Genomic DNA, 24,686 nt, shown 5'->3' with positions numbered 1-24,686 from the left:
TAAGAAAAGGTTATGTAGCAGGCCAAAAGTTCATGACAAATTGCCAGATGGATTATTTATTTGTCACCTGGCTCTATTAAAAGTTCCTGTGTGTACATCATCAAGTACATACTCTTAGCATGCCTACAAAGCACCTTTGAAATCACAAGTGTTGGGTAAGTTTTATTGCTTGGCTGTCCACAAGAGATAGAAACAGAACATCTTCCTTCTCTCTGCCAGTGCTGGGACTGGGTAGGGCTGGAGCTCTCCAAGTGTATTGGTTCTCATCATGTCCTCTCTTTCCTTCCCTGCTCCAGCTGTCACTACAAATCACTCCGCCGTGTGAGAGCGAGCAACACTATGAGTACTTGGGACGGTGCTGCAGGAAGTGTGAGCCAGGTATGTGAGCACTGTGGGGTGAGAGGCTCCTCAGCAGCTGCTCTGAGGGTGAGGCAGCCAGCTCTCCTGGCTGCTGGTGGATTGGCACGTGCCTTGCAGCTGCCTGCTCTCAAGTGCCTTCCTAGGGCAGGAGTGGTGCTGCTGGCCTCAGCAAAGGCCACGGCAGCTGTTTTGTTGGGATAGCACCTAACCACTGTGGGAGACAGACAGGAGCTCGATTCGTGTGCTCCCAGGCTGCCCACTTCACAGATGTTTCAGTGCCACACTGAATGGGGACCAGATTGACAAACTAAAAAGGTGCAGGAAGAAATGATTGTCCATAGCAGTGTTAGCACCCAATCTCTTACCTTTCTCTAACCTCCTTACACAGCTGCTCTACAGCTTCCAGGTGACATACTTGTTCTTTTCTCAATCACAGGGAAGTATTTGTCTGCTAGATGCACTGCTACTTCTGATAGTGTGTGCCAGCCATGTGGCCCAAACGAGTATATGGATGTCTGGAATGAAGAAGATAAATGCTTACTACATAAAATATGTGATCAAGGTGAGCTGTTGATACTGCAGAGCCCTTTAATCCAAATTAGTGAAGCATGGAGATGGGAAAGTGGATCTAGGGAAGTTGCTGTGTTCAGGTGGCCAACACCAAAGGCTGAGCTTGCAGAAGAGCCTGGCAGAGAGGGAGGTCCCCAGACAGCAGAGCACCATGACTGCAGTCTCAGTGCTGCTGATAGTGATTATCTTCACCGGGGCCATTCACCCCTGTGAGCTGATTTTAGAAGTTGTCCTTTTGCCCAGCACACTCTGCATTCACTTCCCCTAATGTGTTTGTCTCACCCTTGCAAATGCTGTTTATTTTCTACACAAGCCACCAGGAAATGTATTGTTTAGAAGTGCAGTGGGTGAGGAGCCCCGTGCCGATCAAGGGTCTCCCATGCTTCCGGAAAGACACCATTTCCTCTAACATGAATGGCTTTGCGTCTGCCATTCAAGCAAAGCAAGTAGGTAGAACGGGAGGTTCAGAAACTTGAGGCTTGTTATCAGAGAGATTTTTCCTCTCATCTGCTTTCTCTTTTAGGAAAGGCCTTGAAAGAAGTGAACCCAGGGAACAGCACGTTCCAGCGGCAGTGTGCTTGTACGATGGGCTACCACTGGAACGAGGACTGCGACTGCTGCCAGAGAAATACCATGTGTGCTCCTGGACTCGGAGTCAAGCCTCCTGGTAAGATACAGAAAGGGGATGTACAAAGTGAAATGTCCAGCTCAGGCCTGCTGGATGAGGCCAGCATCATGTGGCTTGTGACATTAGAGAGGGTCCTTTAGACTCTCAGATGACAACAGAAGCTGCATGTCTGAGTTGTTGTTACTACTGCATGTAATCCTCCTGGACGATTCACATTTTGATGGCTCCTGCCTCCATAGTTTAAATAGTGTCTTGGATCAAGTGACTTCTGCAGGATATCACGTGGACATGGCAGTAGTTGCAAGGTGTCCAGTACATTTCTGATGTTTGCTGAGGTGTCTGACTGTGAGTCACTAGGTCATGCATTGCTCCTGTATTCAGAGAAGCACTCTTTTGGGGGTTGTTCCTGAAGTCAGATTTGCAATCTGGGTTTTGTGCAATGACTTTGCTTTGCCACTTTTTAATGTTACAAACAAGTTAAAACTGATTAGCACTTTTCAGATAGCTCATGTATTCTGTTTTAGATGGCTAGTAGTGCAAAGGTTTATTACAGACATTTAATTTAAAGATAAAACCAGATGCAGGTGTTTTGTGGGTGGAAAACAGAGTTAAGTTCAGAGTGAACACTGGGAACAGCTGCACCAGGCATAAGGAACCCCAGAAAAGCAGCAAATAATAGAGAAATGGAGGAAGAAATGCTTCATGTGTCTGGAGGACAGTTGCTGTTTTTTCTCCAGCCTAACAAATCCTGATGCAGCATTTTGTTTACTGTGGCTTCATAGAAGTGACAATACCAGTCAGTGTCACTGTCTGTGGCACAGCATCATCATGAGGGAATAAATAGAAGGGGAAGGGTGTAACAGCTGTGTGTTATTTTTCAGTAAATAACACAAATGGCTCCTGGTCATTTCTCATTTTGGTCATGTAGAGAAGTGCTCAGGTGAGACTTTCTGGGGTTTACATGAGGCTGTGATTGCTGCCCTAATACAACCTAAGACCCCACTCTTTATGAAAGCTTTTAGGGGGATTGAGGGAGGAGAGTGGAGCAGGAGGATGGGAAGCATAGTCACCTTCCTCTCACTTGGAAGGAGCCCACAGAAACTCATCTATGACATTTTTCTTTCCTACACACAGTGCAACAAGACAGGGACACAATGTGTGTACCGTGTCCCAGAGGCTACTTCTCAAAGGTCTCTTCATCCACTGACGAGTGTAAATCCTGGACCAAGTAAGTCCTTGGGTGTTGTAAATGGAGCACACCAGCCAGAAGGCAGGGAGAAGCTTGGGCAAAAGCATTTCTCAGTGGGGTGGTCCAGACTGCCTGTAGAGCACATGGAGCATCAGCATTGGCTGTGCAGTGATGAAGGCATTGTCAGGCTGAAACTTGAATTCTCCTTAGAGGAGAACAAGAGAGAGCAGTGACAACAGGACTGCTGAGCCAAAAATAAAGTATCTGAGGTTCTTAGGGGTGGAGAAATGTTATGTTTTACAACAGAAAGTACTGCTCTGCATAAGTGTAGGAGACACAAAAAGCCTTCTTGAGAAAGCCTAACTTCTTTGTCTTTCTATTTTAGCTGTACAGCTCTAGGAATGGAAGAAATTGTGCCTGGGACTGACAAGTCTGATGCAGTTTGCAAAGAACGGAAGATGTTTGAGCCATCAGAAGATGGTTTGTGTCCTCATAGGGGTTGTTCATTGGAAAGTAGCAGGGAGGAGGAGGGATGTGATTATTAGAGGTTTGGGCTGACTTAAATCCATTCTCATTGTGGGTGACTCTAGGGAAAGCAGCTGTAGACCAAGACAGTGCTCTTGGACGGAAAATCCCATCTTTAAAAATTGTTTCATGCTTGGTAACTCTAGGGCCTGTGTCCACTATTTAACTGAGTTTGACACCTGCCACTAAAACTGCACGGCAGCATTGCTGTTATAGCCATGCTATACCCATGACTCCATCACATTTACAGCTTGTTCATTTTTATGTGCTTTCCATACACACATTACCTGTATAAAGACTAGCAGCTCCTCTCCTTGCTTATTTTATAGCAATGGATACAGTCTCAGCCTGATCCCCCTCAGGTATCCCTTCTTGCCCACTGTCCATTTCCTTCTTCAGTGTGGATATGGTACCAAGGAGGTTGCTTGCCTGACACACAGCGATCCATCATAACTTGAGATAAAAGACAAATTTCTCCACCTGTATCTCCATGAAGTGTGTGTCCTCTGTCCCCTGAGTGAGATCAAGCTTACCCCAGTGGCCTGCTGGCAGCTTGCAAGGGAACATTGAGAGAAGCCTGACCAGACAACATTGTTCTGTAGCACCAAGATTCTGGTTTTTATGGAAGTGTCTTGGTACCAGGTACCATCAGTGTGGCTGCTTGTCACAGAACTGCATGAGTGCTAGAGTTACTGTTCTTTATTATAGAAACTAAAGATCAAATAGGAAGGAAAAACAACCCTCTCCTGCAGAAGAGCAGGTAAAATGAGCAAGGATTGTCTTTCTGCTGAGTGCAGGCTGTGTTGATGGCACTATCTCTTTTACATCCTGCAGGAACAAACAGGATCTTGTACGTGTTGATTGTCATCTTGTTTTTCGTGACACTAATTGGCATTGTCGTCTTCATTGTATACTACAAGAAGAAGGGGAAAAAGCTGACAGGTACATCATAGCTAATGGTGTTCATGGGAGTGACAACTGTGGCTCTCTGTGTGCTCTGATTTCATGGGTAACCAACAGATTAAGAAGCTCAGGAATTACACTGGAAGTTCTGTGCCATCCCTATGTCTGTCCATATGCATGTGCTTTATGTAGCACAAAGCCAGGCCAAAAATTCCTTTCCTCTAGGCAGGCAGTAATTTACAGTGTATTACCCTTGACCCATGGAGTGACCATCCTCAGGGCAGACATGAGTGTGGTTGGAAGGAGGAGGGCTGGTGCTGGGGGCTTTCATAGCAGTCTGGCTGCTCTGCAGCACCTGGAACAGCTGGCCCCTAGGCTGAAGGGAAGCAGGGACAGACAGAAATCCTGTCTTCTTCACCTTACTTTTCCCTCCCACCCAAAATCCTGCATCTGGACATGTTAAAATATGGATTTCAAGACTGATGTGTATTTGAGGATATGATGGAGATGATGTTTTTAGCTGAAGACTGAAGTTCTGATGAGGTATTGAAGAAATACTAGAAGGCAATAGTATGAACAGTTAAAGTAGAAAAATAGAAAAATTCTAGCCAAAGGCATACTGGATAAAAGTGGGATACTGAGTTTATTATTAATAGAATAGAAATACCTTCATATTCCTCCACTCTATGTTAAGCCCTGGGTCTCTTTAGTGAAGGACATGCAGAGGTATTGTTCTGTTGGTTCTTAATTTTTTTTCCCCTAAACATGGAAAGCTTTTTCCATCATTTCCTTTTCCAAGTGCTAGCAATTTATGAAAAGTTTTGGGAGCAGTGGAAAGGAAGACAGAACTCACTTCTTGTAAAGTATATTTCAGCCCATGTTTTAGAAATAGGCTGCCTCTGCCACACTAAACATGGGTTGTGCTAAATCTGGAATTTCTGGGATGGGCTGGAGGAAATGGTGACTCTCTTGCAAACCAAGTACTTGCGATGCAGAGCAGGTTAGGGGGGGAATGCAATTTCTTTGGCTCTTTTATTGCCCTGCTGCTCTGCAGTGACAGAGCAGCATTTGCCCCTCATTGCCTTTGCATGGGGAATCCTGCTCACCCGGCCTGGGAGAATTGCAGGCTCAGGAAGAAGCCCTTCCTGCTTGCTGTGGGTACTGGTGGTAAATCAACATCAGGGCAGCAGAGTCATTGCTGGGAGCTGCACAGCTCATCTCTCTTCAGCCATGCAAAACCATCGTAAACTTCAAATGTACATGGGGCTTGAGCCCTTCAAAATCTCCTGAATTTATAAACAGGAACCAAGGATTGCTTCAGTTGTTGCCCTAAAGCATGTTGGACTTAAAGCTTTTCTTTGGGAGATGCTCCAAAGAAATTGGAATTCATTTCCCCATTAAGCATACCCTGATTAAGTAGCATATGCTATATTTGAGGCTGCCATCCTGTGGTTTCAGTGGTTTACCCTCTTCTCTCCAGGCTTCTCACTCCTGTCTGGGAAGGGCCTTTGGGCCATCCATGTGACTTCTCTTGAAATAGAGCATTTCTGCTGTGAGCAGGTCGTTGTTGGGCCAGTCATAGCTTGGTGTGACATATGACCAGGAAAGAAACCCCATTTGATGTGGAACACAGTTTAACCGTGGTCTATTTTGGGAGTTTGGAAACATTTGTTCCACAGAAATACATCCCTGTTCCAGTTACAATGAATCCTCAGCTAGACCGATGCTGGGACACTTGAGCAGGCAGTAAAAACAGGCTTGCTGGTTTTATTTAATATGATATTGTGGGTTGTGAATGACTGTGGGTGTTTAGGTCTGTGGTTAACTTAAGTGCCTGCTATATGTTACAGCTACTCTTTTGTTTTCCCTACAGCAGATCTACAGAACTGGGCTAATGAAGTGTGCAGCCAAATAAAAGGAACAAAGGTAAAGTCAATGATGGTAGCATTTTCTCTTTGTTTTTTGTTTTCCTCGTGGCATTCCTGACACCCCTTCTGAAGCAGACTCCATGGTAATCTTTGGCTAGAAAACAAATTTTGAGTTCCTCAAAAATTGCTCACAACTTTGGCTTTTTCAGTCTGGTTTTCTGTAAATGTGAGGCATGTGAAATCACCATTCACAAATAGCTTCTGAACCTGCTCTCTGGTTTTACCCAGTTTTAACAGAGATAAAGGTCTTGTGATTATTTAATATTTATGGTGAAAAGGTTAATCATGAACCCACTGGTTGCTGAACACCTGAGACTGCCTGGGAGGGAGCCTTTCTAAATCCTAAGTGCAGGAAAAACTTCAGCTGAGTTTGCCCCTTGTTACATACCAGAGTACTCACAGGGAAGAAATTTGGATTTGGGTCATGCCAAAAATGTCAGGCATGCAAGGGATTAAATACAGAGCCATCAGCTAAAGAAACTGTTTGACTTCTTAATTCTAGGGAGGAAGAAATCCTACTTGTGCATTCCAATATGAAAAAAATAAGAGCTTTTGCTCTGGAAGAACACCAGCTCCATGCTTGAAACAGATGGTAGCGCTGCTTCAAGTTCATGTGCACAGCCTGCTTAACACCATGGATGTGGACTGAGGTGTCCCAGATGTCCCACCACTCCTTCTAGGAGCTGTGATGAGCTTAGCTGTTGAAAGGCTCCAATTTCATAGCTTAAAAGAAAAACAAAACATACCAAAAAAACCCCACCTTTCTAAGCAGGCAGTTCCTCTTTTGTCTCATAAGTCTTCATGCAACCTCCTGTCTTGGCAGCTGCTCAGGTCCTCTGGGACAGAGGAGTGAATCAACAGCAATTAGTGGCTGGCAGCACTTACACTCTTTTCTATCCTGGAAGATCTGAACAGATGCTAGAAATTAAAGGTATCAGTTCCCAAACACCCATCTTTAAAGCACAGCTTGTACAAACTGAAGAAAACCCCTGAAGTATTTCCCAACCCTTTTTTTGAAGCTGCCACCAAAAATGTAGCTTTACTTTGTCAGTTCCTGTGACAACAGGATGTCATGGGCCTTTGCATTTTTTTGTCCTAACCTTTCAGGTTTATACAACCTTGCTTGTCTTTTCTTCTAGCTTGTCTCAGAACTTCTGAATCAGTCCAGGTTCTTTCTTCAGTCATTGCTGACATTAAAAATTCAGCCTCCAGTAGGGCCTTCACAGATCAATAGCCCTTCAGACACATGGAAGTGTTTCCAAAACCTAATAAGCAGTGGGTCTTACTAAGGGTCCATAAGGAACAGCAGAATCCAGCAACTCTTCTAGGTTTATTAACTCTTCTTGAGTGGCCTCGAAGAAAAAGCTAGGAATAGTTGTCTCACAGGATGGAATGTTATTGCTCCCCAGGCCACCAGATTCCATTCTCAGCACCTGCTGAGCCCAGCATCACCAGTCACAGTTTCACAGCAGAGTAGAATTGCCCATCAAGACTCAAATATAGCAGCACTGCTCAACCTCAGCAGCTCCACACAGAGGAAGGATCTGCCTTTCCCTTCTTTGTCTAAAAAACAATTCCATGTTGATCTATTTGTTAAAGACGTTTTTACTTTTAATTTCTTTCAGGAACTCCCCAGAGATGCACTTGTTTCTGTGAACATCACAAATGCTCCTGTCCCCCAGACTGCTGAAGGCACATGTCTCCTGGTCCCCTCGGGCTCTCCTGTCCCTGGAAAATCGTGCTGCACCTCTGGTCACACTGCTTGCAGGAATGAGAGCCCCAGCACAGAGCCTTGCGAGACAGGAGACTTTTCTGTAGTAACCGAGACTGATGATTACCAATTCCCACCAGTTCCCACGGAAGATGAGTACATGGATAAGGACCTCAATAACACTGATTATTTATCTTTGCTAAGTCAGACTGCAAGTAAAACTGTGTCATCATTTTCACAACCAATGGAGGCAGGGGAGAACGACAGCTTGAACCAGTACTTTTCAGGTATTGGGAGCACAGAGGACGTATCAGTCTCTCCAGGCTTTCACCTTCCCTCCAACACAGATGGGGCACACGTTGCCACGGACCAGCTTCTACAGAAATCTTGCCAACATGCCCACAGTTGCCCGAAGGAAACAGGCAACAAAGACACAGATAATTTTGCAACAAACTGTGACTCAAAGAAGATCTGTGTTAGGTGTGGCATTTTGTACAGAGAATCTCCCCAAAAGTGTTACAAACCCTGTCGTGCTGCAGTTGACAGCACCTCCACCTCCCCAGAAACTGGTTCCTGTGCCCAGTGCACCTGTGGTTTGAATTTTCTCTCTGCTGGTCAGAGCACTCTAGGAAACAATCTTGGTATGGAGGATGCGCCTTCCGATAGTACTAACGTGAAGTACCAGAACACAAACGGAAGCACTTCAGGGACACAGAGCAGCACTTCAGGGACACAGAGCAGCACTTCAGACCTCCCTCCAGCATCTGGTAAGCACATTAGGCTTCACCCATACACACTTGTATAGGATTGTCCTCTTTGCTAGCTCAGCAGTATTCAGAGGATCTGATTTAGGAGAAGAAAATTATTCTTTTTCACTTAATTGCCCTGAAGGTAGTCTGAAAAAAATCTGAAACTGTAAGGCTGTTTGGTTTGTATTGAGTTCTGCAAGAAGAATGAGCCCAGCAGGGGACCATTGTCCCACCCTGATCTAACCAGCAATGCAGAACCCACCTTCTGGCTGTCACTGCAGGGGCCAGGCAGTTCTGGTAGCAGAACACAGTGAAGGGACACAGAGGTTGAGCTAAGGAAGGATGCACAGTGCTCAGGCAGATGCTTTTCATTCACCAGTGTGCACATATATTTTTGCCATTAGATTTAAGTCCAGTTACATTTATACAGTGCTCAGTGAAACTCCAGCTGGAGCTGTTAGCTGGTGGCTGTGACTGGGTCTAAGAGATTATCTACATTTTCTGCTTATGGCTCTTTCGCTTTGTTTTTATTTGCTGGGATATAAGCATTCACATAAAATGGTTTCATACAGAAGACACTGTTTCTCCATGTACATATGCTTTGTTCCCTAAACAACTCTGAAACACTGATTACTTTACTAATTGTCTGCCAATTTATTAATTGAGTTAATATAGCAAAATTGTCAGATAAAAGGGAAGAAAAGCACTGAAGCAAAACCAGCAGAAGGGAAGCTACACATCTTCTCTGGATGCAACCTTCCTTCCCCAGACGTTTTTTCAGAACAAAAGTCTGCAATCTGCCTGTCATATGTTATTAGTCATTTTAGATTATAATCTCATAAAGTTGGATGGTCTATTTTTATTTATATCAGTGTACTGCCAAGCATAATGAGACCTTAGTGTTGAGTGGGACATCCAAGTATTACTGTAATACCCACAGCAGTTGTAAGCTGTTGGCCTTCCTTAAAACCATGTCGTGCCTTAAAATTTCTTACAGACATTCTTGTCAGTCTGCCAAAGCCCCAAAACAACACACTTGAAGGCCCTTCCTCTCTCAACATGCATTCCATATGGGAATCTGAAAGTGTGTAGCATTCATCTTCTGAAGAGCAGAAACTTTCTGGGCTTCAGTTTCCTGAAATCTTGACGCAGTTTCACTGGCTGGTCTATACAAAATGCAGCAGGAGTAAAGAGAAGACAGATTATCTTTTATGTTATTGTTGGACTCTTGAGGTGCAACTGAAAGCCAAGTTATATTTGGTACTGCTTTTCTTTCTTAATATGACACAAAGAGAAAGAGAAAATATTAAGGAACAATAAAGCAAACGGGAGAGCTTGGATATAAGCGCTGTGCTAGCAAGTGACATCTTAGATCTGCAGCACAACTCTTTATATGGGATTTCATCTGTGTCTGTGCCTTTGGATATGTACATGCTATAGTGCCATCTGGTGAAACCTGAAACACAGATACTGTGTTCCTAATTTGCCAGTTTTTATGCATGACTACAGGAAGATACCGACAGAGTGTGGGCAATATCAGAACGTGGGTTAGTTATCTGTGGGTAACCTGGCTTGTTGGCAGAGTAATTTTTCTGCCCACAGAATGGCCGTGCTCTCCTGGCAGGGCCTGGTTGCACAAAGACCAGGACAAGGCTTAGCCACAGGTTCCTCACTGAAGCAGCACCAGGGCTGCACGTGTGGGTGATCAGCGTCTGTCATTTTGCTAGGCCTTGTGAAATACCCAGATGGAATAAGTGTGGACATAAAATAACTTTCTGTAAAGCTTTTCAAAGCAACTGGAGCCACCAGGCTTTGCACACAGTTATGCTAAAACAGAATGGTACAAAAAAGGGTGGGTGAAAAATGGGAAGAAAAAGACCATGGTAAATTCCATGAAGTTTTGGTCTTGGTTCACTAACACTCAGAGTGACAACAGAACTGGTAAACTCTGTGCCTCCTGTGAAACAATCCTAGAGGACCAAAGTGGACCTCTGGACAGGTGCCCCTTGCAGGGCTCACCACTGGAGATGGAGGTAAGCCTTCAAGCAGTTCTTCAAAGCTGCTCACAAGTTCTTCTCACGAGCCTGGAGGCAGTCAGAGCATGAAGGATCAGTTCAGGCCCACCTCAAATCCTGTGCAGAGCTGCAGCGTAACACGAGTGCAGGAAAACCTAGCTGACTCATAATTGGGACTGGTTTTGCAAAACATTTCACTTCCAGATCCCAAACCAGCCTGGTTTGGCAGTGACAAACAGTTCTCACCACCTAGAGGCCATTAAATGTCTCAGAGAAAATGATTTGCCTGCCTTTTTCCAGTTCTTAGTGGACAATTTTTTACCACAAAAATTAATCTGTCTTTGTAATTAATATCAGATAGTCTGAAGAGATCAAAAGGCTGAAACACTGCAGAGGACAATGCCTTCATTCTGGATGTGTCCTTTATAATTTTCAGGTTGGAAGCACTTTTGCACAGTGTAGGAAGCTCTTCTGTCCATTTTCTGTGTTTTTAGGCCTTAAATATCCTTTTGTTTCAGCATGATGTCTTCAGAAAGCACAGAAGGTTTGCCAGCCACATTCAGCTAAACATTTAAAATGTGTTTATCTGCCTTTTTTTTTCCCTTCCCACTGTCACATATATTGCTAAATTTTTGATCTCATGCTGAGCACTGGTAACTTTATTCACAGCACCTTTTGCAAGTGACAGGCAATCTGTTTAAAGACAAACAGTTATTTTTGTACTGCCATTATGCCCAAGACTTTTATTCATGGCAAACGGCCACACTGAATGAAACACAGGGGAAAGAACCAGCAGGGAAAAACTCCCGCAGAGAAAACCCTTATGGACATCTCATGTTAATCAACAGCACGTGGGAAGAAAGCAAAGAGCTAGCAATGCAGTGGTTTAGGTGAAATAAATAAGATTGCTTAGGGGGGCCTATTACAGAGACACTTGAGTGGTGCCCAGACTCAGCTCTGAGCAGGCACAGATCCTGACTCCACACAGCTGGATACCAGTGCCCAGTGCTGGTGTGCAAACAGCACCTGTGGCCACTGGAAAAACAGCATTCCTCTGGGCTGGGCTGTGTTTATCTGCAAGGAAAATGGGAATGTCTCGGGTGTTGAGGAATGTAATGAAGAAAACACAAAATATCTAAAAGGAGTTGGATCTGTCTGCAAGTAATGATGAAGTGAAGCTCAGCAGAGAAAACATTTCTTAGAAAGGGTGTTGACAGGCTAGGAAATTTTTGTTGGTTTCTTCAGTTTGTTTCGTTTTCAAACTTCAGCAAGCTTGTTAGTTTGATGTTGGAAGTTTGTTCTCAGTTTTTTTCTCTCTGCTCTGAGGAAAGTTTATTAATTCCCAGAGCCTGGTCCTGCTGTCACTTAGGTCAGCAGCCCAGTCCTTGAGTAGCAGAAAGATTGCATTTGTACTGAAAAATCTCTAACCTCAGGCAGACTGACTGAAACCATAACTCTGTTAAAGTTGCTACAATATAGAGTCTGTCTCTTCAATGGCATCAGTCTATATCCAGCTAAATCTTTGCAGAGACTAGATAAGTGCCAGAGTGTACCTTCATGGGGCATCTGGACGATATAACATAATTGTATAGGCTCTGTGTTTTTTGGACGCTGTGGGACTGTGTGATCTGATGTTAAGTCTTTCAGTATTTCTTCAGTAAGCCTGCTACCTAGCCCAAATGGTAGGATTGATTGGGAGTTTATTGCCTCTTTGGTAAACAGTGTGATTTCTGGGACTCTAGGAAAAAATTAATCTCATAATCAGAAATAATTAGCATTTTCTCACAAACTGCAGGCAGAGGCAGATTGGACACAGCTTTGTGCATCAGATAGCACAGGGGACACGAGATCGTCACCCTGTCTCTGGCTTCCCAGATCACAGCTCAGAGGGAAAATGTTTCCAACCCTTCCAGACAGGCTCCTTGCATATGACAGACTTTGTCCTGAGGAGATGAAAATGGAAATAATGAAAAGGTCCAGTGGAAGGCATTGATTATGAGAGCATCCTCATGTCACAGGGGAAAAAATAATGGAACGAGGACAAAGCCACCACAGCAGATTAAGTTCACTGTACTAAGCGTCCACCTTGTGAGGGGAAGATATTAATCATGTGTGTCTTCTTTTCTCCCCCGTCCTTCCTCAGGAAATGTGACTGGAAACAGTAACTCCACCTTTATTTCAAGTGGACAAGTAATGAATTTCAAGGGCGACATCATCGTTGTGTACCTTAGCCAGAACTCTCAGGAGGGGACGGCGGCCTCCTCGGGGCTGAGCGAGGACCACGTGGGCAGCCCGGTGCAGGAGGAGAACCTCAGCCGCTGCGAGACCTTCGCCGGCAACGCCCAGCACTACAAGGAGAAGTGTGCGGAGCTGCAGGGCGCCCGCCCGGCCCCGGGCAGCGGGGGACCACGGTGGCCTGGTGGAGCCCTGGCCCAGGAGTGGGGCCCCTCCTGCGGTGGCCAAGCCTCCCAGCCCGTGCAGGAGGAGGGGAAGCTGGGACACTTCTCGGAGAAGGTGTTGAACTGAGGGGACACGGTGTCCTTGCTGCGGGCCAGGGCACCGGCACACAGCCCCCATGGGGTGTGGGGCTGCTGCCGTGCTGCCAAAATCCTGGGTGTTGCGACACACTGGGAGACTGTTGCTGCCTCTGGTGTCTCCTGGGAAATTTTACAGCTGGAAGGACCCTCATGGCGCACATGGTGGTGGTGGTGGTGCTCTGGGTGGAGGCCGATGAGGATGGGCACGCTGCCCCTGTTGAAGCAGCAGCAGGGCTTTCTCCTCTTCCCTTCAGGGACATGGGCTCCCTGCCTGCCCCCCATTCCCTGCCACCTCTCCCTGGCAAGTGGCAGAAGGGAGCTGACATCCATCGACCTGGGGACTCTGTGAGGAGGAGAGCACTGCTGGCCAGGTGGGCAGGATGCTCCTGGAGAGGGGCGGTGTGGCCAAGGACCAGACTCATGGAGCCCCTGAGCTGTGCCTCAGGGTTTCTTCTTTGCAAGTAAGCTGTACCCATTTTACTGGGTCTTGGAGGTGGAAGGAAGCCGTGCTGCTGCTGCACCCTTTGCCTCCCTGTGGTGATGTGGCAGGTGGCATCATCCTTTTCCATCTTTCCCCAAGGAAGCAGACACTCCAGTCCCAAATCAGCACCAGAGCCAAGGTCCTGGGCTGCCCCTTATTGACTTGTGGGTATAAATAGGTGTGTGTAATGCTGCCACAAGAGGATGATAACATGCAAAATACAGCTGATAAGCCTTAAAAGCATATCAGATTAATCTTGAGCAAAGAGCATTTATAGTGACCCTGATTCACCTCTGCCTTATTGCACCTCTCCAGAGGAGTTCAGACCTCTGGAGATGAGAGTGATGTGTGCCTGCTACACTGCTGCAGGAATAACATCACTATAATTTAAGACAAAGAGCTGCTAGCAGAAAGAGATAAAGGAAAAAGGGTCTGTGACAACCAGCTGTGGATGTTTCCAGGAGTTACAAAGATGGAGAATTCGGTCAGGGTCAAACACCTGTTCTTTTATGTGCCCAAACAATTTTGTCATTCCCTTTGCTATTTTCATTAATAGGCAAAGATTTACTTAGGTAGCATGAAGCTATTTCCAGAACTTGGCCTGTGTGAGCTGAAGTCAGAGTGTAGCCTCTGTCGAACTGACAGCTGATGAGCAATGGGACCAAAGGTTTTGCATTAAAGAGCAATATTAGTTGTTTTTAGAAGGGAGTCTTGGCTACTCAGCTGGCTTTGTTTCATGTCCAATATCCTGCAGCCTTCTCCAGCAGCCACTGTGGAGAGAAAGATGAAGGGAGCAGAGTCTCAAGGAACTCCCAAAAGAAAAAGAAACATTTTTAAGGATTTCCTGACAAGGGATAATCTTCTGACATTCTCCTGCAGGTGCAAGTGCTGCAGGCATCTATCTGCAGCTGGAGCCCTGAGGAGGGCAAGTGCTCTGTTTCCTGCCAGACAGCAAAGGGATTTCTTACCTAGTGTAGCTTTGGCTTCCCTGTTGGAAAAGGTCTCTGGTTAGGAGGGCTTCTTCCCGGGAAGTTTTTAAAGTTGAGGGGTTCACTGCGTAGCTGCTGTTTGCAGTAGTACTGCTCTGTGGGGAAAGAGTACCTACAAAGCTGACAAGGTGATCACTGTGTCACAAAGAGCTGCTCATGCATAAAACAAAAGGATGGGCTTAGCCACCTTCACCTCTCAGGAGAATAATTCTGCATTGTTTCTATATCTGGGATGTAAAGTTCAGTACAAATGTGCAAGACTCTCTCTCGGGTGACTGGCAAAAAGGGCAGATGAACAGCCAGTCTCACTTCCACCTCTCTGGCCTTCGAAGAACTAGATCACCCTAGCCTAGACTCAGACAGGCAGGTAGAGTGTCCCATTCAGTGATGGCCCAAGCTACCTCTGCCTCTCTGAAGGTGTGTAACTGAGGCTCTCTTGTCTGTGGGATTCTTTTGTCTTTCCTGCTGGATCTTTTACAACCTATTTCTAGTGTCTTCTGGAATAGTTCTCTATCCCCTTGGCACTGGTGCAATAGGGACAAGGAAGCAGAACCACCATCACCTTCAGGAAAGGTGGTATAAATATTTTCCTGCTTCATCTTAATTTTTTCAGTTGCTTTTTTCTGGAAAGCATTCTGCAGGACATCAGTCCTGCTGGAAAACATCCAACCAGTCCCATTTACAGGGCAGGCAGGACTGAATTCTTGCCCTCATCTCTGGGTAAATTACCAGGTCTGTCTTTTTCTGCAGCTTCTTTCTTCCCTTGGTTTGTAAATGCCACCAGAGAGAAGGCTCAAAATCCTGGTTTGAAGGGAGGTAATGAGAATTTATTGTGCCCTCGATGAGGACACATTTTTCACTTGCTGAATTTCAGGTTCCTACTGAGCAAGGACTGAAACTAGGATCATCAGTAAGCATGAAAAAATGAGTCCCATATGGGAAACATGATGCACCAACAGACCCAGTGCTTTTTCTTCCTCCAGAGTCTATTCCAAAGTGAAAAAACAGTATCACAGTCATTAGCATGCTGCATGTTCCCTGGGTCTCTGCCTGACTCCTTAGATAAGGATCCCAAAGGGACTTCTTTATCCTCATGATTTCATTTGTCATCAGCTTGGAGCTGGGAGTGGTTTTTAGCATCTTTTTGTACAACAGGGACCTGTGCATTGGGCACTAATTTGGAGGCTTCTGGCTGCTGTTGTAATACACATAATTAATGATAATAAAAATCTGAAATATCTGTTTGAGAAAAGGTGAAGGTTTTATTTGAATAAAGAGGGAAAATGAAATACTTTATTATATGCCTCTGCCTGTTTAAAGAAAAAGAAAAAAGAGCAAAATGTGAGCATAATCACATTCCTAGTTAGGCTTTTTATAACATTTTCTGTATGTTGAATTGTTTTAACAGGAAGTGCGTACCTTCCACAGTGCATTCTGCAATGCATATTCTGCACCTGCACTGAGCTTAATAGGAGCTCTCCTAGACCTGGTGTGGTAATGCTTTACTGCTGAGAACTAGGCACTGATTCCAACTCATTCCTGAAGTTTCCTCCTGCTCAGCATGCATTTTTACAAGTCTCTTAGTTTGAGGCATTGCATGAATTATCCTTGGTGAATATATTAGGTGTTCTAGAAAGTCAGCCACTTTCAAACCTAGCAGGACAGGAGTAATTCTGCATATAGCCATGGGAAAACAAGGACACTGGAGCAGCCCTTCTTATTCCCATGGAACACAATATGGAATTGAAGATCAGTGTAGACAGTAATGGCTGTTAATCTATGTACTTTGCTACATGTTCACAGAGAGACTGGAAGTTACTCTGCAAGGCTTACAGCATACCTGGGAGTAGCACCACTAAAATGCCACTGCTACTTGTCCATTCAGGTCTCCTCCTTTTTATCATGTTGACGGTATGTGAGCAATTACACCCCTGTGTCTGTCATAAAACAGAACCCTACTGAAAGATGTCGTGTGCTTATCAGGTATTTAATAGTGCTCTCATTTTATCAGATACCTACATGCACATTAGGCAGCAGTGCCCCTGTAAAAATAATCTACCATGACTGAAGAATTCCCTTCTGCAGCACCTGGGCAGACCCCAACATATACCCATGTTTCCCAGTGTTCTCTCTTCGATCATGTGGTTGCTTGGTTTTTTCCTTCTGCCAGGCATCCAAGTTGGTTGTGGCCTCCAAGATGATTGTGTTGTCTCTGCAGCAAGTGTTGGTCCAGCCTTGCTTTCAGGCTCTCCAGCTGACTTGTCACATCTGTTGTGTTGTAAAATGTGAGCATTTGTAAGCATGAACTTTGTGAAAAAATGCTTTATTACAATTCTCTCTGGCTTCTGAACAAGGCAATGACCGCATAACATTAAGGAACCCTGTTGCGGTAGGTGAGGATGCCAGAGTGTCCAGTCGATCTGTTTTAACACTGCTTTTTTATTTCTTCTTCTTCTTCTGGCTAGTTGATTTATGGTTTCTTTGTTTTGGCTGAGGGTTACCACAGTTGTTCTGGTTCATTTCTCAGCCTGCCTCACCACTTGGCCGATCCCTGGGCGTTGCACCAGTTTTTACTTGCATCAAAGCTGAAAGGTCTGTTCCATCATGTTTCTGTTGGTGGTCTCACATTTCTATTCAATATATGCAGATGGCCATACATGAAATTGCTCCTATTTCAGCTTCACAGGAAACTGTTGGAAAGGTTTCCAAGGAGAGCAAAGGAGCTCAGGGGTGTTTGAGACCAGCTGTACAAATGGGACATACACAAGTCAATGGGACTTGGCAGAATGCATCCATAGCTGCTGGGAGGGCTTGCCAGCATCATTGCAGAGGCACACTGCAACATCTTTGACAGGTCGTGGAGTCTGGGGGAACTGGAAAAGGGCAAATATTACACCCATCTACAAAAGCAGAAAAAAAAGACATTTGGGAAATTACACATGAGTCAACCTCACTTGAGTACCTTGAAAAATTACAGAGTGGGCTCTCCTAGAAGCTATTTCTGGGCATGAAGAAGAAAAAGGCAACTGGGAGAAGCCAGCACATACCTTAGCTAAATCACACTTTTCCCACTGTCAGCAGTTTGTTACTTGCTTCCTCATTGATTCCATAGAGACTTGGAAGCATGACCTTCCTCATGAAGATCTAGGCAAAGAAGGCTTAAAGAAAATCTTCAGTTCTCCCTCTGTCATTTGTAATTAACTGGCCAACCTCACTCAACAGTGGACCTACCTTTTCCTTGGCCTGCTTGCTAACACACAATACAGGATGTTGATATTTTCTTGCTGTTCTTGGCATCTTTTGCCAGCTCAGGCTAGGGCTGGGCTTTAACCTTTCCCTCTGCGTCTCTGCGTGCCTGAGTGATATTTCTATATTCTGCTTTGGAAGCCTGTTCCTTTTTTCCATCACTTTCATGTTCCTTGTTTTTGCATCTGAGCTCTTTCAGTATCTCACTGTTTAACCAGGCTGGGTTCTTGCTGGGCCTGCTTAGGTGGATGGGCTGCTCTTGTGCATGGAGAATGCTGTCTGAAAGTCTCCCAATGCTCCTGAGCACCTTTGGCTTCCAAGGCAGACTTCAGGGATAGCTCCTGACAGCTCCCTGAGCAAGATGAACTCTGCTCTTATGAAGGTCTGGGGCTTTACTCTGCTACTCACCTTCTTCACAGTCCTTAGGATAATCTCACCAGTGCAGCCAAGGCTGCCACTAACAGTCTTCAATTGTTTGAAGAATATTTTATCTGTTTCCACATCAGATCTTTCACAGCAAACACCTACCACAAGCACTTCCTTGATGGTGACTCCTCTGATTTTGACCAAAAGACACCCAGTTGATCTGTCCTCTTGCCCATGTCCTCAAATCACTCTTTTACTCCTCCTCTTCCACCTTTTCTATTTTCCCTCAAAAGCTTGGAAGCTGTTGCTTTTTTTTCTAATAGAGCTGTTTCCTTAGCTGATGAGAAAAACCTCTCACCAAGTTCCCCACCGTTGTGCTTTTGTCTGGTTATAGGTGAATAAACTTTATCTTGTGCCTGGGAATGGGCCTTCAAATCTCCCACCTATAAGAAGGGGAGGATGAGAGGCAAGGGCTGGAGCTGGTGTGAGGAGCAGAGACTGAAAGATGAGTTCTCTCTCCCCACTGCCCTGTAGAGATGTGGGGAGAAGAACTTGCTGCTGCTGGAAATGGCAGCGTGGCCAGCAGCATCCTGGAGGCTTTGTCATTCCTGGTGTCCAATATTGGGTGTTATCCCATGAGACCTCAGTCTCCTCTGTCCTGCAGCAGAAGCAGCAGCTGGCAACTCACCCAGGTTTCCATTGGATGAAATCAGGCCTGTGTGTGTCTCCCTCAAATAAAATCAGTGAATACAAAATGAACTGAAATTTTTCATAAGCAGCACCTGAGGACAAACCATTTCAAATGCAGAAGCGACTGCATTAATAGGCTGTTCCTATTGATCGTCTCTGGATTATAATGGAAGGCTATTTATACAAAGTCTCAATTATTTGAAGCGCCTCAAATGAGTATCTGGAAGGTGTTTTTTAGCATGCAGGCCTGCCACTATGGTTCTCAATTACATATCCTTAGGAAGCAGCTTACTTTCTTTATTCTCTCTGGTTTTGTTCAGCTCTAGCATTCGTCTCCCTTTTAGTGTTGTAGGCACCACTCAAGCACAAAAGTTCTTGCTCCCTGTGGGAAACAAAACAGTTTCCCCAAGGGACATTTGCCTTTTGCATCCTTTCAGTTCCTTGTTGGGTTTTTTGCAAGCTTAGCTGGTCATAAATGAACTAGACAACAGATGGTAGAGCTCATGCTATAACACAGAAACTTTTAATTTAACAGAGGTTTCCACTTAAAAATGCAGCTGTCCACTGGTGCACAGCCAAATTTTCTTTTGAGAACACACTTTGAATGTATTGGAGAATGAGATGGATGTAATGATTGTCTCAGCAGGCTGCTCATAAATGTTTCTTGCAACCCCTATTCTTTTCATCCACACCCCATAGATCCAACCTGTCTGCTGGATGGGCCACACTTCAGGGATACATTAGAAACCTGTCCAGTTCATTATCTTACACAAAACAATCCTTGCCAGGATTTTGTCCCCTCTGTCTGAAGGGATGCTCCAAGTATGACAGAGGCATAAATAATAAATCCATGTAAATGCTTGGGTTTTCTCAGTTAGGCTGGCCTACTGTATTTAAATATTGACACCATTTGGGTCTGTTCTCTTCAAAGTCATGTTCTTTGACAGGTCCAATTCAGGTCCACCACACTACACTTCTGTCTGCTCTGTAGGAAGTGCTACAGCTGGTGGTTTGTTGATGAAAAATAATTGAAATCAGTTTAGTATTTGTTTGTTCTTACTTGTGTGGAAAACCACATTCAAGAATTCTGTCCTATTAGTAATTTTAAAAAATCCTACAAGATTTGTTTCCTTTTGGATTTTCTTGTTTTGGTTACTTTGACAGTAACAACTCTTCCCTGCCAGCATTTTTTCCCTTGCAGGATAATTGTGTGTTGCTGAGGATGGCTGAGGGGCATGATTGTTCTAAATTAAACATGGACTCTATTTCTAAGTGAAATATCTCATATGGTTCCTTTACTGGATGAATGGACACAAAAAGCCTTGCTCTGCTTTACTGTGAACAGAATATGCCTGCTGCAGGGATTGCAGAGCTGTTGATATTATTCCCTTGGAGTTCATGCAGATACATTAAACAAACCCAATCACAGCCACAACTTCTTTGGCTTGCATGTGAATAACATCAGCTGACTGTGTTTCAAAGAGCAAAGATATGCCTGGGTTTGGGTGTTTTATGTATTAAGGTTTTTCCCCCCCCCTTCCCTCTAGTTTTCTTTCCCTGTCCTAAGCTTATCATTCCTTTTTCGGTGTAAATACAAAGGTCGTGGTTTCAGTACGGTGAATGACTCATTCTCATGTTTGAGCAATGTGATCAAAATGGAAACTTAGAATTCCCGGTGTGGTGTGTGTCCTACGCCACCAGCCTGCACGAAGGATGCCTTTGTGCATGCTGGCTCTCCTGCAGGGAGCCGGTGCCATGTGTGCGATAACCTGAGCGCCAGATAGGAGCAAATGCTTTGAACCTGACAGCGCTGCATGTGGAAAAATAGGGCAGGTCGCTTTTTGCTGTCGGCGCATGTGACACCTTTAGCAGCCGTGGGCGTTGTGTCCATGTGTGCGTTTGTACGTCTGTGTGTGTGTGTTTCTGAGCGTCTGTGTATCTGTGTCTCTCTGTGTGTTCCGTGTGTGTCTGTGTGTGTGTCAGCCTGCGCCCAGCGCTGTGTGCCGGGCCGGGCCGGGCCGGGCCGTGCCGGGCTCACGGGGGCGGTCCCTGGGGAGCCGTGCCAGCCCCGTCCCGCCGTGTCCCGCGGGGCCGCGCGGTGGCGCCGCAGGGCAGCCGTGCCCTCAGGAGGCGGCGGCGGCGGCGGCCGGAGCGGGGCCGAGAGGGAAGGGCGGCTCGCAGTCAGCCCCTCTCTCCAGAGGCTGCTGTTTCCCCCGGCACGGCTTCTCCCAGCAGCCAGGAAGGAGGGGTTGTTTGCTGTCCGCCAGCGGAGCCCGGCCGACAGCCCTGAGCTCCAGGCCGGCCATCCCTGCCCTCGGTGCCCTCAGCAGCCCTCGCCTGGCCTGGCCTGGCCTCGCCCCCTGTATGCGTGCGGGCTGTATGAAACTGCAGAGCCACAGAGGGGTCCTGAAGAGCCGGCCTGAAAGGAAGCACGGCTGTACATAAAATACCATATAACTACCCTTAAAGTCATAGAACCAGAGAACAGCCTGGATTGGAAGGACCCTTGGAGGTCATTTAGTGTCAGCCCCCCCCCGCCATGGACAGGAACCCCTCTGCCTTCCACTAGACCAGGGTGCTCAGAGGCTTGTCCAGCCTGGCCTGGCACTTCTAGAGATGGGACGTCCACAGTTTATCTAAGACCTGTTCCAGTGTCTCACCACCCTCACAGGGAAGAATTCTTTCCTAATTCTACACTCTGTTTAAATCCGTTTTCCCTTGTCCTGGCACTACATGATCTTGTAAAAGTCCCTCTCCATCTTTCTTGCAAGCTCCCTTAGATACTGGAAGGCCACAACCCCAAAGCTTTCTTTATTCCAGGCCAAATAATGCAAATTCTCTCAGGCTTTCCTCATTGGAAAGGTGCTCCAGCCCTCTGATCATCTTGGTGGCCTTCTCTGGACCCGCTCCAACAGGTCAGTGTCCTTCCCTCCTGTTGGGGACCTGAGAGATGGATGCCCCACTCCAGGAGGGGTCTCACCAGGGTGGAGTAGAGGGACAGAATCACCTCCCTTTACCTGTTGGCCACACTGCTTTGGAAGGTGGAAACATTGCAGCATCCTGTGGCAATATAGTCCTATGTGCCATTTCCTCTATAGCTAAATAATTCTTCCTGCTGTCTAAATTAGATCACTGCTACCATGGTTCAAGATTGTATTCTCATTTTCAGGCCATTATATGGAAAGAAAATATACTGTTCCTGTGCTCTTCAAATACATATTTTAGCCTGTGTTGCCCATTGACCAATCCTTAAGTGAAATGTATAAATGTTGTGTCCAAAGCCCACGGGATTGCGGTCACGGAGCTTAACAAAGGTCTATAAATAGGGTGACCGGGGTTCTTCAAGGAAATGTAAATATGGACTCAAAATGGAAAATATATCTAAATCCCTGAAGCTGCTTTAAAATCCTTAGCCAACGAGGATAAACAGCCACAACAAATAATATAACTGAAATCTGAATGGGAGGAATAATAACTTATGAACAGATGCTGATGGTCTTAAAATGAGATCTTATCAGCTGACAAAGTCAGTGGGACCTTGGGCTCCATGCACACAGTGCACATAATTATGTATTTTACCAAATGCATAAACTCAGGAGCTCAGCAAACTGGGCTGTAGCCAGTACTGTGTGCCACTCACTAACATGCTTTACGAGAATAGACATTCAACTAATAGAAAACATAATCTAAAGAGGAAATTATTGGTTTTATTGGTCCTGTGCCAGCTAGAAATTAAACCTTTGAAGTCAAAGACTGTTTTGTACTAGAATTAAAGCTTTCTTATCTGACTCTTGTTGTACTGGGACAAGAGTTGCCTCCATTTGAAATAATTTCCTAGAAGTCTTCTCATTTCTGAGCTGCCTTTGAGAGTAGAAATTCTGAAAGAAAAAAATTCCCTTTCTTAATAGAGAAAAAGATCGCTTAAAATTTACTCTATTGAAAACTACTATATAGAAGGTTTTTTTTTTTCCTGCTGAGTCTAACCCAGGCCTACTTTCCTGAAATAAGAACTGCATTCTGCTTAATAAGCTCAGCACAAAGAAAATTATTCCTTTTGTAATGACTATAACCTCTGCACTTTTGAGTCTGAAAGATGACACTTTGGGTTTTAAAGATGAAATACGTCTGTGTGGTTTTTATCCCATTGCCATTTCTGTAAAACATGATATATGGCTAAAATCTGGCTTACATGTGAAGAGCATATATATATACTAAAAAGAAAAACATTAATATAAGACTGTAAATTTATGAACAAGGACTACATATTACAGCTAAAAAAAAGAAAAGAAAAAAGCATGGAACACAGTTACTACAAAAAGTTACATTTTTAAAGCAAATATTGGTAGCCTAGTATCCTGATAATCTTTCATTGCACTAATAGCAATCACACACGGTTAAAAAATAGTAGAATATTTGTGAACAGATTCAGACTTTATTAAAAACAACACAAAGGGATTTGGGTTTGCTTTTAACAAAGCAGAGGCATTGCATGGTTGGTTAAAGAGTGAATGCTGTATTGCAATGCTGATATGTAATATTAATAGTATATAGGAAATACATGGTATACAACTCTAAAGCAAAAGCATAATTCTGAAAGAACTTTTTCTCTGTTTTCCCCAAAGTTACATGCATACAGATTAAAATACAAAAGTGCCAGAAAGATTTTCTGGCTGAACATCTTTTCCTACTGTCTGACTCACCTGAGGTGAAGCATTTGGTGTCTCACGGGAGGCTGGTGAGCCTCAGAATCTTAATGGCCATGGAGAAGTCTGCTTGGTTTGTTTGTGTTCAAAGCAGTCTCAGTAATCCAGTCCTATAAAATGCAGGTCCCATCACACAAAGCCCAGGCTGCTCTTCTGCCTGTTTAGACTAAAGCAGGGCTTAATGTCTGCAATATCAGGGAATGACCAAAGGTGGGTAGAGTTCAAACCACTCTGTATGGCACGATAAAGAACAGCCTAATCTTGGGGTTATAGCCTTACTTCACCCTGCTCCTTGAGAGGGCTTAAGCCTTCATCTCACTAGGATGGGTAGACCTTGTTCACTCCATTTTGAGTACTTAGGTCTTCTTCTGCCTGTGCTCATTCTAGTTTTCAAGTCAGCTGTGAAAATCTTGGCTTTTTTTCTCAAAAGTTTTTGCCATAGGCTCCAGTGGCTACAAATTAAGTAATCATGGTTTTGCTACAGAGAAAAGAATCAATGCTACAGAGTCAAAGAATCTCACTTTTCAGACTGGCAGTGAGAAAGGTGTGTGTCTGCAAGACTTGAAGGGTCTCTTGTCCCTCCTGAAAGGGATGTCTGGTTAGAGCAGCTTATACCCTCTAAGGCTGTCACAGCAAGATGTTATGTGCAACACAGGACTCCTGGATTCTGCAAGCAGACCAAATATGACTTTCCCATTGGAATCATTAGGGGTCCTGCACCTAGAAGCACTGCTTGTGTAACTGGCCCACACAAAAGTAATGGCACATGTGGAGAGAAATGCTCTTGGAAAGGCCTCACAAAATTGATGCCTGTATTTTACTTTCTGAGTAGAAGTCATAAAGTTTCCTAACCTGACATTTTTGCTTTTCCCCCAAGCTTTGCTAGCAGCCCTTCTACCCCTCCTGCCCACAGCAGAAAACCTGCCCTTGCCAGTCCTCTGCAGCTGCCTCAGTGGCTGCAACATTAGCAGGCAATTTGGTGGCAGTGAGGCAATCACCTCTAACAGTTTCACAGGGAATAAAGCGCTACAGATGGGTTTGACTTACCAAAAGGGAACTTCTCCACAGGTAAAAAGCTATTTGACTTCTGAGTAAT

At 45.0% G+C, this 24,686-nt stretch overlaps 1 protein-coding gene across 5 annotated transcripts in view; it reads left to right on the top strand.

Annotated features, from left to right (window-relative positions):
• TNFRSF11A (TNF receptor superfamily member 11a) overlaps window positions 1-20,859 on the top strand; it is a 33,791-nt gene extending 12,932 nt beyond the window's left edge. For 2 of the 5 annotated variants that reach the window (XM_074544968.1, XM_014275883.3), the window contains 9 exons: window positions 297-378; window positions 797-922; window positions 1,454-1,597; window positions 2,693-2,786; window positions 3,133-3,227; window positions 4,107-4,214; window positions 6,049-6,101; window positions 7,729-8,581; window positions 12,722-20,858. In XM_074544968.1, the coding sequence (XP_074401069.1) occupies window positions 297-378; window positions 797-922; window positions 1,454-1,597; window positions 2,693-2,786; window positions 3,133-3,227; window positions 4,107-4,214; window positions 6,049-6,101; window positions 7,729-8,581; window positions 12,722-13,104 (1,938 nt within the window). In that variant the 3' untranslated portion in view covers window positions 13,105-20,858. Of the gene's footprint in view, window positions 1-296; window positions 379-796; window positions 923-969; window positions 1,377-1,453; window positions 1,598-2,692; window positions 2,787-3,132; window positions 3,228-4,106; window positions 4,215-6,048; window positions 6,102-7,728; window positions 8,582-12,721 lie in introns of those variants that run through there. The other 3 variants (XM_026790246.2, XM_026790247.2, XM_074544982.1) reach the window with 3 other exon arrangements.
• The last annotated feature ends 3,827 nt before the right edge of the window (window positions 20,860-24,686 follow it).

This window comes from Zonotrichia albicollis, chromosome 1 (assembly GCF_047830755.1).
Source record: "Zonotrichia albicollis isolate bZonAlb1 chromosome 1, bZonAlb1.hap1, whole genome shotgun sequence".
NCBI classification, from domain to species: domain Eukaryota; kingdom Metazoa; phylum Chordata; class Aves; order Passeriformes; family Passerellidae; genus Zonotrichia; species Zonotrichia albicollis.
Note: the sequence above shows the minus strand (reverse complement) of the source record. Positions and strands in the feature narration are given on the sequence as shown.